Here is a 16,779-nt window from a genome sequence, read left to right as displayed (position 1 = left end):
TGCTCTGTTTTTTATTTTACCACGCCATCACAATGGAATACACTGCCTTCCTGTTTATGTCTTGAGTTATCCTACCCTCGCTTTTGAGGCTGGCCAATGAGGCTCCAGGGACCCTGGAAGCAGCTTTTCCTGATGCACGCTCCCTGATTTAACCTGGCTGGCTCTCTCTCTTTTTGTGGTTCTAACCGTCTTATTCTCTCTCTCTCTATCCTATTACATAATAGAGTTTTTTTCCCTTTCTCCTATTTTAAAATTGTAAATCACCTTGCTGTAACCATATGAAAGTGCAGAGTATCAAATAAACTAAAACATAAAACATTTGTCTTATTTTTTTTAATGTTTGGGGGTATTTTATTAAAGTTCATAAGTTTTGCACCCCCTTCCCTAAACTCCATAATTCTGAGCTGAGAACTCCTCCCCCAATCCCCCCTGGACTTACCCAGGGGCTACATTTGTGGCCCAGGGGACCCAGGCAATACCAATCCTCCTCTACTGCAGTAAGGGTCAGTACCTAAATCCAAAATGGGCCTGATAACCCCTAGTGGTAGTCTCATGGTATTACCACTAGGATTTATCCTTCCATATAAGATAGTACCCCTAGTGGTAGTCTTTTGGTACTACTGCTAGGGGGTTCATCCTTCCACATAAGGCAAAATTTCCCTTATATGGAAGAATGATCCCTAGTGGTATACCACATGACTACTGCTAGGGGGGGATTGGCACTTTTATGGAACTAGGAGCTGACTCAGTGGATGAGATGGAGGGCAAGGTTTTAGCTCAGAAGAGGGGGTTTAAAAAGGAGGCAGGCTGGTTGTGCCAGGACCTAGTCTCTAAAAGAAGATGTTGGGGATGCCACGGTGAAGAGATTCAAGGATTGTCGGGGTGTTGATCATGGGGGTTGGGTCTCTGTTGGAAGGTTTGGAATTGCTGATCGGGACAGTTGGGTTTTTGTCGGGGGAGTTGTGGTTTGGAGTTGGTGGGAACCAACATCTGGGTTGGGGGAGATCGGGAGTGTGCACTTGATATATGACACTACACTACTGGACTGCCAGTAGCACAGCTTCACTTAGTTTGGCTGTGATATTTTGGCTGTCATGGCAGCTAGTGCGTGGTACTGACCCATGTGCTGTCACAGCTGGCCACACCTCTGCCCACCCATGTCACACCCAGATCTTTTTAATGCAGGAGACAGTAGTATGGGTCTGTGCTACTGTCTACCAAACAGTAAATCCTATTTTTCCATTTACTAAGCTGCGCTAATGGCTGCCATACGGCAATGCCAACAAAGCCCAGTCAAATTGAATGGGCCGTGTCGGCATTAGCGCACCACCAGCCACTAGCGTGGCTTAGTAAACAAGGGGGTATATTAGCTGCTTAACACAGCTTAGTAAAAGGGCCCATATGTATTAAGATGGAATGGAAGATATGATTTGCTATTCTGTGTAATCTTTTCATAATTGTTGTATGAACTAATTTTTTTATTATTACAGATTGGGATCAAGGTTTCAGCCAATCAACTGTCCTCCTCCCTTGTTAGAAGGCTTCAAGTGCAAGTGAACAGAATCATTATTGTCTTCTGGGTACAAGAAATGGCAAAATCGGGTGAAATTCTAGTGGATTTGGATATTTTTACCCTGCCTCATAATATGTTCTATATTTTTATATTAAATCATTACAGTTTATTCTTATCAGTGCTTCCTTAGTTTATTTTTATGTAGGTACAACTTAAATGTTTGCTTTCCACATCAAAAGAACATGAAATACAAGCGAGCCCCCTGGCATGCTATTAATGCACAGTGGTACAATAGCCCTTTTTTATTTTTTTGTTATTACTGCAGCTACTGTTGTTAGTTCTGTAATAGTCATGTACGCTCAGATTTATTTTGATAACACAGTAATATATCTGGGGAATACAGCCTTCTCATAGTTATCGTAAACAAAGTACCCTATGACCCTCAGCAGTTATACATTAACTCCCAAGTTTGATGGTTCATACTCACCATAAGATACAGCGTCTCATTTGGCAGGGTGAGGATGAATTGTTGGCACGGTCTTTCGGTGGTGTGCTGGACATCTAATGCTACCAAGCTCACCAGATCAATCTTCTTCATATACTAAATGAAAGAGGAAAAACAACAAAAATATATAAACATCCAGGCATGGGAATTAGTGCATGGGAATGAAAATCAGAACCTGATTAAAATTCCAGATTTCCCACTCAGGCTTGATGTTAACCTCCAGCAAAGCTCTTTACCACCCAGGAATAGCCAATTAAAAAGGTGTCAGAGTGGAGTAGCTTAATTACTGGAGCTCAAAGTCCGTGAGTTCCCAAACCCATTGTAACGATACCATAGCTAATCAGAGTTTCAAGATGCCCACAATGAATATGCATGAGATAAATTTGCATTTACTAGGTGTCCATTATATTTAATATATTTATTTGGTTTTTGCTCACACCCTTTTCAGTAGTAGCTCAAGGTGAGTTATATTCAGGTACAGGGGGTATTTCCCTGTTCCTGAAGGGCTCACAATCTAGTTTTGTAGCTGAGGCAATGGAGGATTAAGTGACTTGCCCAAGATCACAAGGAGCAGCGAGTACAGTACACTAACTACTAGCAGGGCCGGTTTTAGACATGCTGGGGCCCAGGGCAGAAATTAAGGGAGGGGGCCCCTGATCCGTTTTCCTTCCTGCCCCCTCCCCCCGATCCCCCACCTGCCATCACTACCACAGATAAAGCAACTTTAAATGACTTCTTTGCACACAAAACACAGAGATCTTCACCAAATACAGAACAAGAGATCACAAATACAAAGAGAAATTGAACTGGGAACCCCAAGAAATTAAACTCAGCAAGTACCACAACACTAGTGAAATAAAAACAGACATGCGCTTCTGTTTATATTGAACATTCTGAGGTCCAGTACCAGCCCCCCTCCCCTGAAATTAGCCACCTCTCTTGCTGTGGCTGGTGGAGATTCTGAAGCCCTGCCAGCTGAAGACCTCTTCCTGTAGTCTGGCAGCCAGAAATCTCCAAGCTCTTTGGCTAGCCGAAGTGTCCCTGCTGCCGCCAGTTGGAGAGTTCTGGCCACCAGACTGGAGGAAGAGGTCTTTAGCTAGCAGGGTAAAGGAATCCCCCCCAGCTTAGGTATTTATATTTTGCATTTGGGCAGGGGGCATGGGGGAGAGAGGAGATAAAATTTAGTGCCCACCCACTTTGGGCTCAGGGCCACTCATTTTGGGCTCAGAGCCACTACCCCCCTCCATCAGCTGTCTGACTAAAAGTGACAGAACACAATACAAAGATTTATGATGCACATATCCCAAAGCTAACATTTTCTAGTTAATAAATGTAAAAAAAAACAACAACACTTTTTTTCTACCTTTGTTGTCTGGACATTTTATTTTTCCATCATATTGATTCCATTTTGTCTTTTCTGCTTTCCTGTGTCTTCTGATAATTCCTTCTCCAGTGGTTGCTGTCTATTTGTTTTTTTCTCCTCTCCCCTGTCTTGTTTCATTTCCTCACTACACCTATCTCTAATATACTGATCTTTCCTTTTAGCTCTTCCCTCCCTCGGTCCACTCAAATTTCACCCTCTTTCTCACCTTTCTCCTTCTTTTTACTTTTTAGCTACATACCAACTTTCCATCTCCCTTTCTAATGCTCTCCCATGCCCCATTCACTCTTTCCCCAGCCTCCTAGTCCCTTACTGTGCTGTAACTTCAAATTACAAATATTCTGTTAAAACATAGTTATTGACTGGCAAGGGGATACAGTGCTCGTCAGTGTCAAACCCTTGGTCACAGGAAGAGGGGAGTCTTGGGCATGCCTCAGGACTTTTTCCAAAACAGTGGGGCTTTCCAAATCTGCTGTGGAGAACCAACCACCAGCCAGGTTTTCAGGATATGTACAATAAATATGCAAGAGATAATGGGGAGGGGAATGGAGGAGTAGCCTAGTAGTAGTCAGGGCTGGCATTGGGGGGGGGGGGGGAGTACACAGCTACCCTGGGACCCATAGCTCCAACGGGCCCTGCGGTCCAGGCATCTCTTACCTTTCTCTTCATCACGGTCCATCTTCCTCTCTTCCCCTCACCTTCCCAGTCTTCTTTAAAAATCATTTTATCTTCTCAGGGGGGCCCCGGCGCGGCAGGCATTCTCACAAGCTGCCTGTACCTGTCGCAAACCTTTCCCTTTTCCGCAATCCACAGAGGTGGAAACAGGAAGCATCAGGGGGTGGATTGCGGCAGCCGCAGGCAGCTTATGAGAATGTCTGCTGCGCCAGGGCCCCCCTGAGAAGATAAAATGTTTTTGTGATAGGAACCATCATTTCTTTTTTTCTTTTGTTAAAATGTAATTGTTTTCCTTATATCAAAAAATATTTTTAAAAAGCACTGCAGTAAAGACACATGTCATAGTAAAGATGGATATGCAATATTTTTTACAAACAGCTGTGAAAGGCAATTCTATAAGCTGGTGCCTAAATTTAGATGAAACAGAAACGGGTGGAGGAAAAGTGTTCCAGGATATCAATCTAAGAAAAAGAAGTCCATAGCTTCTAAAAACTCTTTATTCTTCAACAGAATGTTGCCTCTGCATTATCCCAAGCTCCAACCAATATGGGCACCAGAAGACCCAATTTGGGGACTGAGTCAGTGGATCTTAGTCATAGCAGTGCACAGCCACTTGGCCGGCCCACAATGTATTTTTAAAAAGTCCACAATCTACAGTCTAGGTACTGATTAGCAGAGCACAGACTGCAGTTCTCTCAACCTGTTCAATACAAAGTATGGCACAGTATACTATTTACAATGTCAATACAATGTAGTCCAGAAAAAAAGAAGCACAAAGGGCTCTCAAGAAAGGGACAAGTGCACCTTATTAATGACCCGACATGGGCCGTGTTTCAGTGTAACTCAACGCCTGCCTCAGGGGTCAGTTCTACAGTGTGAACAACAATAAAACATTACATTACAAAATTGAAAACTAAATATTGAAATTGAATGAATAAAAGAAAAAAACATTAAAATCGAATGAGTAAAAAAAATTGTGACCAAAAACAACTAATATTGAACTCCAGTGAAATGTGATTTCCATGTGTGAAAAACATTCGAATACATTACATTACACTAAAATGTTCAAATACTCATGTGTACAAAATACTAACAAAAGTGATGTGATAAATAAAAATTAATGTGAATAAATTGATATGCGAGATATGAATCACCCCAACCTATTTACCGATACTTCTTTACTGTACTTGTCACTGTAATAGTACCCCTATACTGTATTTGTTCACACCGGAGTCTGTAATCACCTCTCTGGAACTATGTAAGCCACTTTGAGCCTACTAACAAGTGGGAAAAGGTGGGATACAAATGTAACAAATAAATAAATAAAATAAATAAATTCTAAAAGTATATTGTGGTGAAAGTGAAAACATGATATCAATGCAAAAAAACAAACAAACAAACACCCTTCAGTGAACGTGGAAACAAAGATGAAAACAAAACTAGTAGCTTACCAACCAGGCAATACTAACTGCTTGAATAGTTGCTCACAATGCAGTGACTCATCACCATGAAAATCCACACTTACAAAAAGAGAAAATATAAAAGTAGAAACAAACATAAAACTGAAGGTAAAACTATATGTCAGAAATGCCCTCGACAAAACTCAATTGTACTCTAAGTTCAGCACAAGCAATGCGATGCCAATGCGGTTTGTTATATTTTGGTTGCCAGTGTACAGTAATGTTTGTTTTGTTTTTTTGGTGCCAGAACAGTATTATTTATGATCCGTCATTTAGTCAGTTTTATGAGGCTCAGTAGTTTTCAGATATCATATGTTTTGGGATTGTCTTTTATGTTCATGTACTATCATAAGTATTTATTTAATCTTTGCTGTTTCATTTGAGATCTACCCATCTTCACAGGCTTAGGGCTTGTCCAGACTTCTCCTGCCTTATCTTTCTAAACTTATATAAATACCTGGGCTGTCACCCTTCACAAAATTCCTCTTTCATAAACTATCATAGACATCTTTTCTTGTCAGTAGAATAAGCTGTCTGCTTAGATGATTATATACATTTTTATTGGTTGAGTTGGGACCCACCATGGTCTGGTCCCTCACACTGCAGTCTGGATTGCTTATGATGTGACCTGAGTTGCACCCTCTGAGTCCCATCAACCTTTCAAGTATCAATTTTTTTTTTTTTTTTTTGCAGCTTGAATCCTTTTAAGACTGTGGCTGAGACTTCCCTGGCTTCTGCTGCAGTCTCTTTCTCTGTTCACAGCAGGAACCTCCTTGCCCATGGAACTCCGCTAGGTCTGAACTCCTCATTTCTCCCTTAGGCTGCTCAGGCCAGGCCAGCTCAGGCAAACTGTTCTCCAGAGATGGGGTTGTTATTTTTTATATTCAATTTATTTATGAGAGGGTGGAGGAAGGAAGGAGTTTTGTGTGCGACACCCCTGTACAGGGCTCTCCTGGATCCTGGGTCCGACCTGGTTGGAGCCTCCTGAGGGCAGTCTCCGTCGGTCCCTTACTTGTTCGGTGCTCGGAGCCTCTCTTCTCCCCCCAGGAAACAAACAAACAAATAACAAAAAGAAATACACACAAACTTGTGGGAAACAAGGCTGGCTGTTAGATTAGGCAGGTTTGGGACTTCAGAGTCAAGGAACACGCTGGAGTCTGCGGCTCATGCAAACTCAAACTGTTTATTCTTCAAACTCTGCAAAATCAGGAACATCGACTGTATGAACTCCAAACATTCAGTGTACTTCTTTCAAAAACCCACAGTCTTTCTGTTGTTTCTCAGGCAGTGGTGTTCCTAGGTCGGCTGCCACCTGGGGCGGATCGCCACTGCGCATCCCCCCCCCCAGTGCAGCAGCTTCTGTCCCCCCAGGGTGCAGCATGACACCCCTCTGGCGCAAAGACACCCCCCTCCCCGGCGCATCAAGCCCCCCCCCTGGCAAAATGACACCCCCTTCCCGGCGCATCAACCCCCCCCCCCCCGGGTGCACTCTTGGCTGCTGGAGGGTGCAGAGAGCAGCCGTGCGCTTGTCGGCTCCACTGACTCCCTGCTCCCTCTGCCCCGGAACAGGAAGTAACCTGGAGGCTGCTCTCTGCACCCTCCAGCAGCGTGCACCCGGGGGGGGGGGGGGACTGCCCCCACTGCCCCGCCCTTGCTAAGTCACTGTTCTCAGGGGAACTCCTGTACCACTTCTTTTTGAATCTATTTAGTGATGCCTCTCAGCAGCACTATGTACACTTTTTACAGGCTCCTGCCCATGCCTATCCCAGAGAGTAGCGTCCCAAAGGCTGTGCTCCTCTCAGTTTCACAGGTCTAGACCCTCCTGTGGCATGATCTCCCTCCAGGGTGACCTTTGCATTGACTCACCCTGGTCTTGCAATGGGCACTGTCTGGCTCTGATCCCACGTTCCCGGACTGGGTCTCTCCTCTGCTTATCCAGAGCTCTCCTCCTCCACAGTTGCTGCCTTGCTGAGCTACAACTCACCTTTACAGCCAGTGGTGACACATCTATTTGGGATTCCCCAAAGCAGTGGTAGGAGACCCACAGGCAACCAAAGACCTCTCCTAAAGGTGTAATACATGGGATTGAAGGTCAGCTGGGGATGGAATGAGTGGAATGTTTTGGCTGTAATTATGTGTTGATATTCTCTGTTATGGGAAACAGGCTGGTTGTTTAAGGGATGCCAGCTTGTGCAAGTCTGGGAAAGGCACCTTTGTTTCACACTATAAAAGAGGGGGGAGCACGGGACCTTCTTTAGAAGCTTGCCTGAACGTAGGGACGCCTTGTTCAGTGATGTCCCTGCAATCTCTGAGGAAGAGCTAGTGCTTCCCTGGTGGTCTTCCCAGATGCTGACTGAATTGCGGGTGCTGTAAGTATCTTGGTGTATGTTTTCACATATGTATCACCAATAAAAGCGATATACCGCATATTGTGTCTGGTGGCTTTTGTGTTGTCATAAGCACAGTGCCCCCTAGTGTTACAAAAGGGCATAACTCTAGCTTTATCTCCTAATTTCCTCCCCCTGTCACTCTTCTGTCTCAGGGCACGATCTTTCTGCATTTTATTTCAAAACTAATCCCCTTGGGCTGGGCCTCCTCCCCCCCCCCCCCCCAAGGACCTCCTAGTCACAGGCGCAGCCAGGTTTTGATCTCAGGGGGAGCAGACTTTTATAAAATAGGCGCCGGTTGGTATCAGCTAGACAACAGTGTCTGTGTTACTGCTCAGGGGCTGTAGCAGGCACGGATTAATACAGGCTGTCTCCATTGCGTCCTGCCTACAAGGAAACAGTAAGTTACATCAGGAGGCAGGATGCAGAACAGGTCCCTGGACTGGCCAGAGCAGGCAACCTGTCTTCTTAACTACAAAGTAAAAATATTCAGATCATGACCATCACTTCAGGAATAGCACACATATTCCTTCCACTGCTAGACACCTTGTTTAAATCAAATGGGTTTTTGTTTGTGAGGTGACTCTACAGGATGTGAAGAACACTAGTCTTTAGCATTTTTATTTTGGGTGACAAAGGCCACCAAAGGTGGCCCTTGCCCCACAGCCTACATTCAAATAGGGCAAGACACTTTGTGAAATAACACAAACCCCTGCAAAAAGATACCCAAACCCTACACTGAAAACTTACCACACCATAACAGCCTTAACCTACGTATGAAAAGACGGTGCTATAAATATTACAGTGGGACCAAGAGAAGTGTTTCCCTTGGTGGTCCTGGAGCACCCTCTTGCCATTCAGGTTTTCAGGCTATCCACAATGAATCTGCCTTTGAAAGGTATTTTTCAGAAAAAGCACATTTATAATTCTCTTGCAACTCTTGCAACTTAAAGAGTATCAAGATCTGCAGCTGGGAGCAGACTTAAGAGTATCAAGATTTGCATGTAATGGAGGCAGTATATGCAAATCAATGTCATGCATATTAATTGTGGATACTCTTAAGTCTGCTCCCAACTGCAAATCTTGATACTCTTAAGTCTGCTCCCAGCTAAAGAAAAGCAAAATAGCTTATATTAAAATAAAAATTAGAAATATGTATGCTTTGCACCTTTTCATGGCCTCTTTGATATACAATATGCATGAGAGAGATCTGCATATAATGAAGGTAGGAAGCGTGCAAATCTCTCTCATGGTGAAACCTGACTGGTTGGCACGCCTCAGAACACGTTTGAAAACCAGAGCTCTAGAACACCCAATACTTGGAGAATGTTCTTCTCTTGCCAAGCACTGCAGCCAAAACACATCTTCTCAGTGGTTGTACCAAAGTATGATGCAGGTTGGTCACACTCTGTCACCCCTTTAATGCAAAAATGACATTTCTATATTTCAGGGAAGAGAATTCCTACACCAGGGGCGTAGCCAGACAGCAGATTTTGGGTGGGCCTAGGCAAGAAGAGGGTGGGCACCAAGTGTTCTCCCCCCAACATCAAAAAAATATCTCAGCTGGTGGAAAAATGTTTCTCTGCACCTTGGCAGTCTGCAGCAAGCATGTGCTGAAAACTATTGTGGAGAGAAATGTTTTTGTTACCATCAAGGGAAAGTCTGGCCAAGCTAAATGTGTGCTACTGTTGAGTGGGCCTGAGCCCTAACTGGGTGGGCCGAGGTCCACCCAGGCCCACCTGTGGCTACGCCACTGCACTCATGTTCTTCCCAAAGGTAATTTTCTAGGAATCTCACTAGAGTTCTGTTTCCCCTCTATGACTATTGTATTCCAGGCTTAATAAAAGGGAGTGGCTTAATGACCAGAAGAGTTGCTGCAGACAGAAACAGCTAGCGAGAACATGATTTTCTAAAGGGTAAGGGCTGGGATTTGTCTGCACACAAAGGATGACCTACTTGAATAAAAAATGTTGCAGTGGCAAAAGGCAGACTGTTACTAGGAGATTCATGTTATTAAAATGTGCCATTTAATTGTTAGTTACTAGGGAGTGAGTGTTTTAAAGAGTCCCATTGCATTGCTAACAGTGGTTTGTTTTCCCTTCTACCTACCTCTGAAACAAACCTGCATATACAGACTATTACACAAAGAGCAGGTAAAAAAAAATGCAGTTAACTATTGGTGCCTTTATTAAATTGAACCCTCACTATAACAAAAAAATAATATAAGCTGGGCACCAATTTGTCAATCTATTTATTTGTTTGAGGCCAAATTTGTGTGTGTTTAGGGTGATGTAAAGGAGGATGGGTCTGGGTATCTGTCATAGCTAAAGGCTATTCCCATGTTATGATTTTGGAGGGGGAACTATTAAGAGTCATATAGTAATGCAGCTGCAGCTATTTTTGGCTTTATATGAGAACAGAGGCCAAGTATGGAGTAAAGCTGGGGGATTCCCCAAGCTCCAGACTGCTTAGAAGTAGCAGAGAGCTTCGTCTTATCATGGCCAGCTAAGCCTGGTAAAAAGAGAACAGCAGAGATGGGTAGTAACAAAGTACTTTGTAACAAGTTACAGTTAAGCTGTACTTCTGTACTTAGTAACAAAGTACAATTTAGAAAGGGTTTTTTTTTTAAGTATTATCCGTTCCTACTACTACTACTTATCATTTCTATAGCGCTACAAAGCAAACCTCTGCTTCTCCTCCTGTACAGGCGATGTCAGACCCGGCTGCCAGCTGATTAGGCCCAAACTTCCGGTCCCAGAAACAGCTGAGCTGGGACCAGAAATCTGAGCCCAATTAGATTCAAGCTAGTGTCTGACATCACTTGAACACCTTAGTTCCCCTCCCCCCCCCCACCTCCATTAGTGCTGCTCACTTATCTCCAGCTGCCAGGGCTGCAGGACCTGGTGCAGCTCCTTGGCATAGATGGGCTGACACAGCTCTGCAAGTCTGCAATTAGTCTGAAGGGAAAGCTTCTCTGGAACTGAGCCCTCTCTGCCAGGGCTAATATAGGCTCACACTGTCTGACACACACATGGGTCAATAGCATCAGAAGTCACTGGTGTGTGCATGTGGGGACCTCCATATGCAGCTAAGTGAATTTTCCAGAGACTTCCATATGCAGCCAGAGTAGCAGCCTGCTGCTCGTGACAGTAGCATTAGTCACTGCTACTAATGTCTCAGAGTCTTCATTGTGTCTGCTCTGCACTCTGTAGCAGTACCAGGTTAGGTGTATTATTATTTGCTAGAACATAAGAATAGCCATACTGGGTCAGACCAATGGTCCATCTAGCCCAGTATCCTGTTTCCAACAGTTGCCAATCCAGGTCACAAGTACCTGGCAGAAACCCAAATAGTAGCAACATTCCATGTTAACAATCCCAGGGCAAACAATGGCTTCCCCATGTCTGTTTCAATAGCAGATTATGGACGTTTCCTCCAGGAACTTATCCAAACCTTTTTTAAAACCCAGATATGCTAACCACAGTTACTATATCCTCCAGTAACATGTTCCAAAGATTAACTATTCATTGAGTGAAAAAATATTTCCTTCCATTTGTTTTAAAAGTATTTCCATGTAATGTCATTGAGTTCCCCTAGTCTTTGTGCTTTTTGAAAGAATAAAACATTGATTCACTTCTACTTGTTCTACACCATTCAGAATTTTGTAGACCTCATTCGTATCCCCCCTCAGTTATCTCTTTTTGAAGCTGAAAAGCCTAACCTCTTTAGCCTTTCCTCATATGAGAGGAGTTCCATCCCCTTTATTATTTTGGTCACTCTTCTTTGAACATTTTCTAATTCTGCCATATAGTATACATAGTAACATACATAGTACATGACGGCAGAAAAAGACCTGCACGGTCCATCCAGTCTGCCCTACAAGATAAACTCATATGTGCTACTTTATGTGTATACCTTACCCTGATTTGTACCTGTCCTTTTCAGGGCACAGACCGTGTAAGTCTGCCCAGCACTATCCCCGCCTCCCAAACACCAGCCCCGCCTCCCACCACCGGCTCTGGCACAGACCGTATAAGTCTGCCCAGCACTATCCTCGCCTCCCGCCACCGGCTCTGCCACCCAATCTCTTTTGAGATATGGTGACCAGAACTGAATGCAATACTCAAGGTAAGGTCGCACAATGGAGTGATACAGAGGCATTATAGTATTCTTGGTCTTATTTTCTATTCCTTTCCTAATAATTCCTAGCATCCTGTTTGCTTTTTTGGCCACCACCGCACACTGAGCGGAAGATTTCAGCTTATTATCTACAATGCCATCTAGATCTTTTTCTTGAGTGCTGACCCCCAAGGTGGACCCTAGCATCAGGTAACTATGATATAGATTATTCTTTCCAATGTTCACCACTTTACATTTGTCCACATTAAATTTCATCTGCCATTTGGATGCCCAGTCTTCCAATTTCCTAAAGTCTTCCCTCAATTTTTCACAGTCCACATGCGTTTTAACAACCTTGAATAGTTTTGTGTTATCTGCTTCAGCAAGCTAAGCATTCAGTCCACCACTGAGCCAAGAGAGAGAGCCGAACAGATATTTAAACGTAGCATTCCCTGGCTTGTCTGAGCTGACTAAACTAGATCCTGCAGTGCCTGTTAGATTCTATCTGTTAATGTGTTGAGATGTGTTTTGATTTGCAATCCGCAATGAATCCTATGGAGATATAGTGGAATATGTTAGGAATGGAATGGAACCCATTTATTGGATTCTCCCCAAGTGCAGAAAATTATAAAGAAGCAGAGCTATGAAAACAACAAAGCATAGAGCCCCCCCCCTCATTTTATAACAGGCACCTAAAGTTAGGTGTCAAAAGGGCGTAAAGGCTAGGCACCCAAAATCTAGACGCTAAGCTAGTATTCTAACACAGCAAATTTGTGTTCTTAATGCGTTAGAGAATACTAGAGAAGTCAGAATTTCGACGCCACCACTTACGCCTGCTCTACAGTGGTGTAAATATGAGTGCCCAAATATAGCAGTTGGACACCTGATAGTATTCAATAAAGCACGTGCTAAAAAAAATCAGAATGCTTACGACCCACTCATGTGAGCACCCCCTTTGCAATTTCATGCTAGAACAGTTAGGTGCCAAGTTCTAAAATAGTGCCTCAGTGCATTCATGGCACCTAACTACCGTTTCACCCCTGTTTTGGTATTAAATTTCCATTAATTGCCGCCGTTTGAGCACTGAATGATTGAAGCCTAACTTTTGATGCACTATATAGAATTACCTTGATACTGAACGTATACAGATGGAAATGCGAGCTGTGTGCATAGTGGTATTCTATAACATGGGTGGGACATGGGCATATCTCCCACTTATGTGCACAATTTACCAAATACTGTAAGCTATGTGCATCAGTGCCACACATAGGTGCGTCCATTTATGCCTGTATTAGACCTGGCGTGAGTGGCCTAGTGGTTAGGGTGGTGGACTTTGTTCCTGAGGAACTGAGTTCGATTCCCACTTCAGGCACAGGCAGCTCCTTGTAACTCTGGGCAAGTCACATAACCCTCCATTGCCCCAGGTACAAATAAGTACCTGTGTATGTAAGCCGCATTGAGCCTGCCATGAGTGGGAAAGCGCGGGGTACAAATGTAACAAAAAAAAAAAAAAGCAGGCATCCTTCTGCAAACTTATGCTAGAATTCTAGAACAGAATCATGCTGTAATAGAATACACACTTCCTGTGCTACTTCCAGGTGACCAAAAGCACTCAATTATAGAATTGTCCCCATGCCCCATAAAAATAAAGTGATGTCAAAAGTATCAAATATGCTCAAAGTATTTACAGTCCTTGATCTCCTCTGTTCTCTTGTACCTCCTATACTGCTTCACTGGTGGCAGGTTTTGAACCCTCTCTGCTCCTTTGTAAGTGCCTTTTCACTCTCTGAGCAGCCCCAAATTCCTCCTCCTAGATACTCTCAGATTTTAAGACATACGATAGACTGCTGCTTTGTAAAAGGGCCCCTTAGATTGTGAGCTTTCTAGGGACAGGGAAATACCCAGTGTACCTGAATGTAACTCACCTTGAGTTACAACTGAAAAAGGTGTGAGCAAAATCTAAATAAATAACGAATCCAAATAAATGATCATATCTACTACCACCAGTCAAAATCCCTGCTGCCAAGTTCTGAATAATCTGAAGTGTTTTAAGTCATGATTTCGCAATACCCAGATACAGCATAGTACAATGATCAAGTTTACTTAAGACCGAGGATTGCACTACTAACTGAAAATCATAAATAGGAATTTTTGGTTTCAATTTTGCTACCATATGCAAAGAAAATAAGTACAACTTCACAATTTGTCTAATCTGTGCAGAAAAGGATAGGTGAGATTCTAGAATCACTCCTAAACTATAGCTGTCAGTAGTCACTAGTTGACGTGATTTTGAAAATGATAATAGACCAGAAACTTTGAATAATAAAATGAATAATATTATAGATGATTAATATCGAGATTATTGTTTTTCCCAGAGTTCTGGGTATGACTCCTAAAGTTTTCCTCAGAAATATTTCCTCAATTATTACTTAAAAAGGAGTGAAGCCTGTGAAAACTGGGATTACTTTAATCAGTGGGATTTAAATTAGAGATTTAAGTATATGTATTGTTAAATAACTTCTGGTTTTTAAAAGAGAAATAATGTAATCAGATGTATTATTTCTAACTAATATTGGACAATAAGTATGTTTTCAATGAAATGATTTGACTATACACCATATTGGCCTTGAAGAAGCCAACCAGATGATCAATGTGGATTGATGAATTAGACGAGTAATATCTGGGGATAATCAGGTTAATACCACTTTTTTTTTCTGTTTACTGTTTAATTGATCTCCTTGTCTTGTTTCACTCTCCCTATTTAGTGGTCTAAGGAAGACAATAGAATTACCTGACTGAAATAATTCTTATATATTACTTTCTCTGTATTTTCGGCAAGTTGATTTATCGCTTGTAAAAATTTAAATGGTTATAAATAAAAAATGTAAAAATAATAATAAAAAAAACTAGTTGACAAGTGATTTAGGAATGGGGTGCGAGGGTTTCATTGATCAGTTAGGGAGTCTTTTATTAATGCACGCTCACGTTTTTAGTGCGTGCTATAAATAGGTGCACGCTAATTGTTAGAGATGCCCATAGGAATACATTGGGGTCTAAAACGTTTAGTGCCCGTCTATTTTTAGCACGCACTAAAAACATGAGCGCGCCTTAGTAAAAGACCCCCTTAAAGAGGTGCAGGAACCAAATACAAACTTAGGGCTGGTTTTACTGGTCTATATTAATGCAGTTTAATGTGCATTATTTAAAGCAACCCCCATTATTGTTAATTGGGCCTATTTATTAATAATTCATGTTGATTTCAAGTTAACACTCATTAATTCATAAATGCAGGTCAGTAAATCTAGCCCTCAGACTGTAAGCTTTCTTGTACATGGAAATGCCTACTTTATTTGTATGTAATTCACTGTGAGCTTGGAAATTAAGAAGGAAATATTTTCATTGATGGGAGAGCCTCCAGGCATATGCTATAATTGCTTTCTTGAGAATCAGGATACGTTTTCTTAAATAACAAACTGGCAGTAGTTCCACAAGGTTTGAGCCCTCCCCTTTGTTAGTGTTAACCAGTCCTCGAGAGCTATGGCCTGTTCAATCTTTTTGTGTGCATTTGAGGCCTGTACCAAACCATCATGGATTCTCTGTAGCAAAGCATTCTGGATATCTAGCCATAGCTTAAGACCTGCTGCCACAGTGTAAAGAATTAATGCAGACTTTTTTTCATTGTTCTCTCTGCAAACATTATGCTAGGAACTTTTCAGCTTAAAAGTTTCGCTCAGAAGACCTTGAGCTGCATTCCTTGTCTGCCTTCCATCTATCTGCTATGTGATAGAACAAGGGAGTGACAACCACAGTCCTTGATAGCCACAACCCAATCGGGGTTTCAACATTTCCACAATGAATATTCATGAGATCTATTTGCATACAATGGAAGCAGTATATGCAAATCAATCTGACTGAACCCTCAAGGACCGTGTTTGCCCACCCTGTGATAGAAAGTGTCTGATTGGCTCTGCAATCACTGGTAGGTTCCAATTAGAGAAGTTGTTTCCAGTGCTCAAGGATTTGTCCACAGCACTGATGATTCTCAGAAGAAACTAAGAACTACAGGCTGAGGCCATCTTTCCTTCCACTTGTGACCATACTGTTGATATGTTGTCACCTCAGGCAATACCAGGAAGATTAGGACTGGAGGAGTAGCCTAGTGGTTAGTGCAGCAGACTTTGATCCAAGGGAACTAGGTTTGATTCCCACTGTAGCTCCTTGTGACTTAACCCTCCATTGCCCTAGGTACAAATAAGTACATGTATATACTATGCAAACCACTTTGAATGGAATTGTAAAAACCACAGAAAGGCAGTATAGCTGACCCTTAGGACATTTTTTCATCTATATCTCAGTAGCTGCTGCCACAATTGGGTTGAGAAGGTGAAATTAGGCATGACCTTCTAATTTTCTTTCCTCTAGACCCTCCAGACCGGTCAAGATGCTTGGGTTATGCACTCCTACCAGTAGAGGGAGACTGAGAACACTGAACTTTGCACACTGTATATGTAACCTGTGCAGAACTCTAGCCATCCAGTATAAAGCTAACAAAGCAGACTAAAGACAAAACTGTCCAAAACCCTGTAACTGAAAAAAACCCCGCCAACTCAAAACTAAGAGTGCTTGACAGATTGGGCGCAACCAGAGTCCCGAATTGTCCCATTCTGAGACCAGAAGAAAGAACATCCCTGGCATCGAAACTAACAATAGTAGAAAACCAATACTACAAAACAGCCACA

General features: G+C 42.6%; 1 protein-coding gene across 2 annotated transcripts in view; it reads right to left on the bottom strand.

Annotated features, from left to right (window-relative positions):
• The window catches only part of LOC115461016 (signal-transducing adaptor protein 1-like), a 142,278-nt gene that overhangs the window by 69,004 nt on the left and 56,495 nt on the right, over positions 1 to 16,779 (bottom strand). For both annotated transcript variants that reach the window (XM_030190522.1, XM_030190523.1), the window contains exon 3: positions 2,001 to 2,114. In XM_030190522.1, the coding sequence (XP_030046382.1) occupies positions 2,001 to 2,114 (114 nt within the window). The remainder of the gene's footprint in view (positions 1 to 2,000; positions 2,115 to 16,779) is intronic.

This window comes from Microcaecilia unicolor, chromosome 2, assembly GCF_901765095.1.
Source record: "Microcaecilia unicolor chromosome 2, aMicUni1.1, whole genome shotgun sequence".
NCBI lineage: Eukaryota > Metazoa > Chordata > Amphibia > Gymnophiona > Siphonopidae > Microcaecilia > Microcaecilia unicolor.
This window is presented reverse-complemented; position numbering and strand designations above follow the sequence as displayed.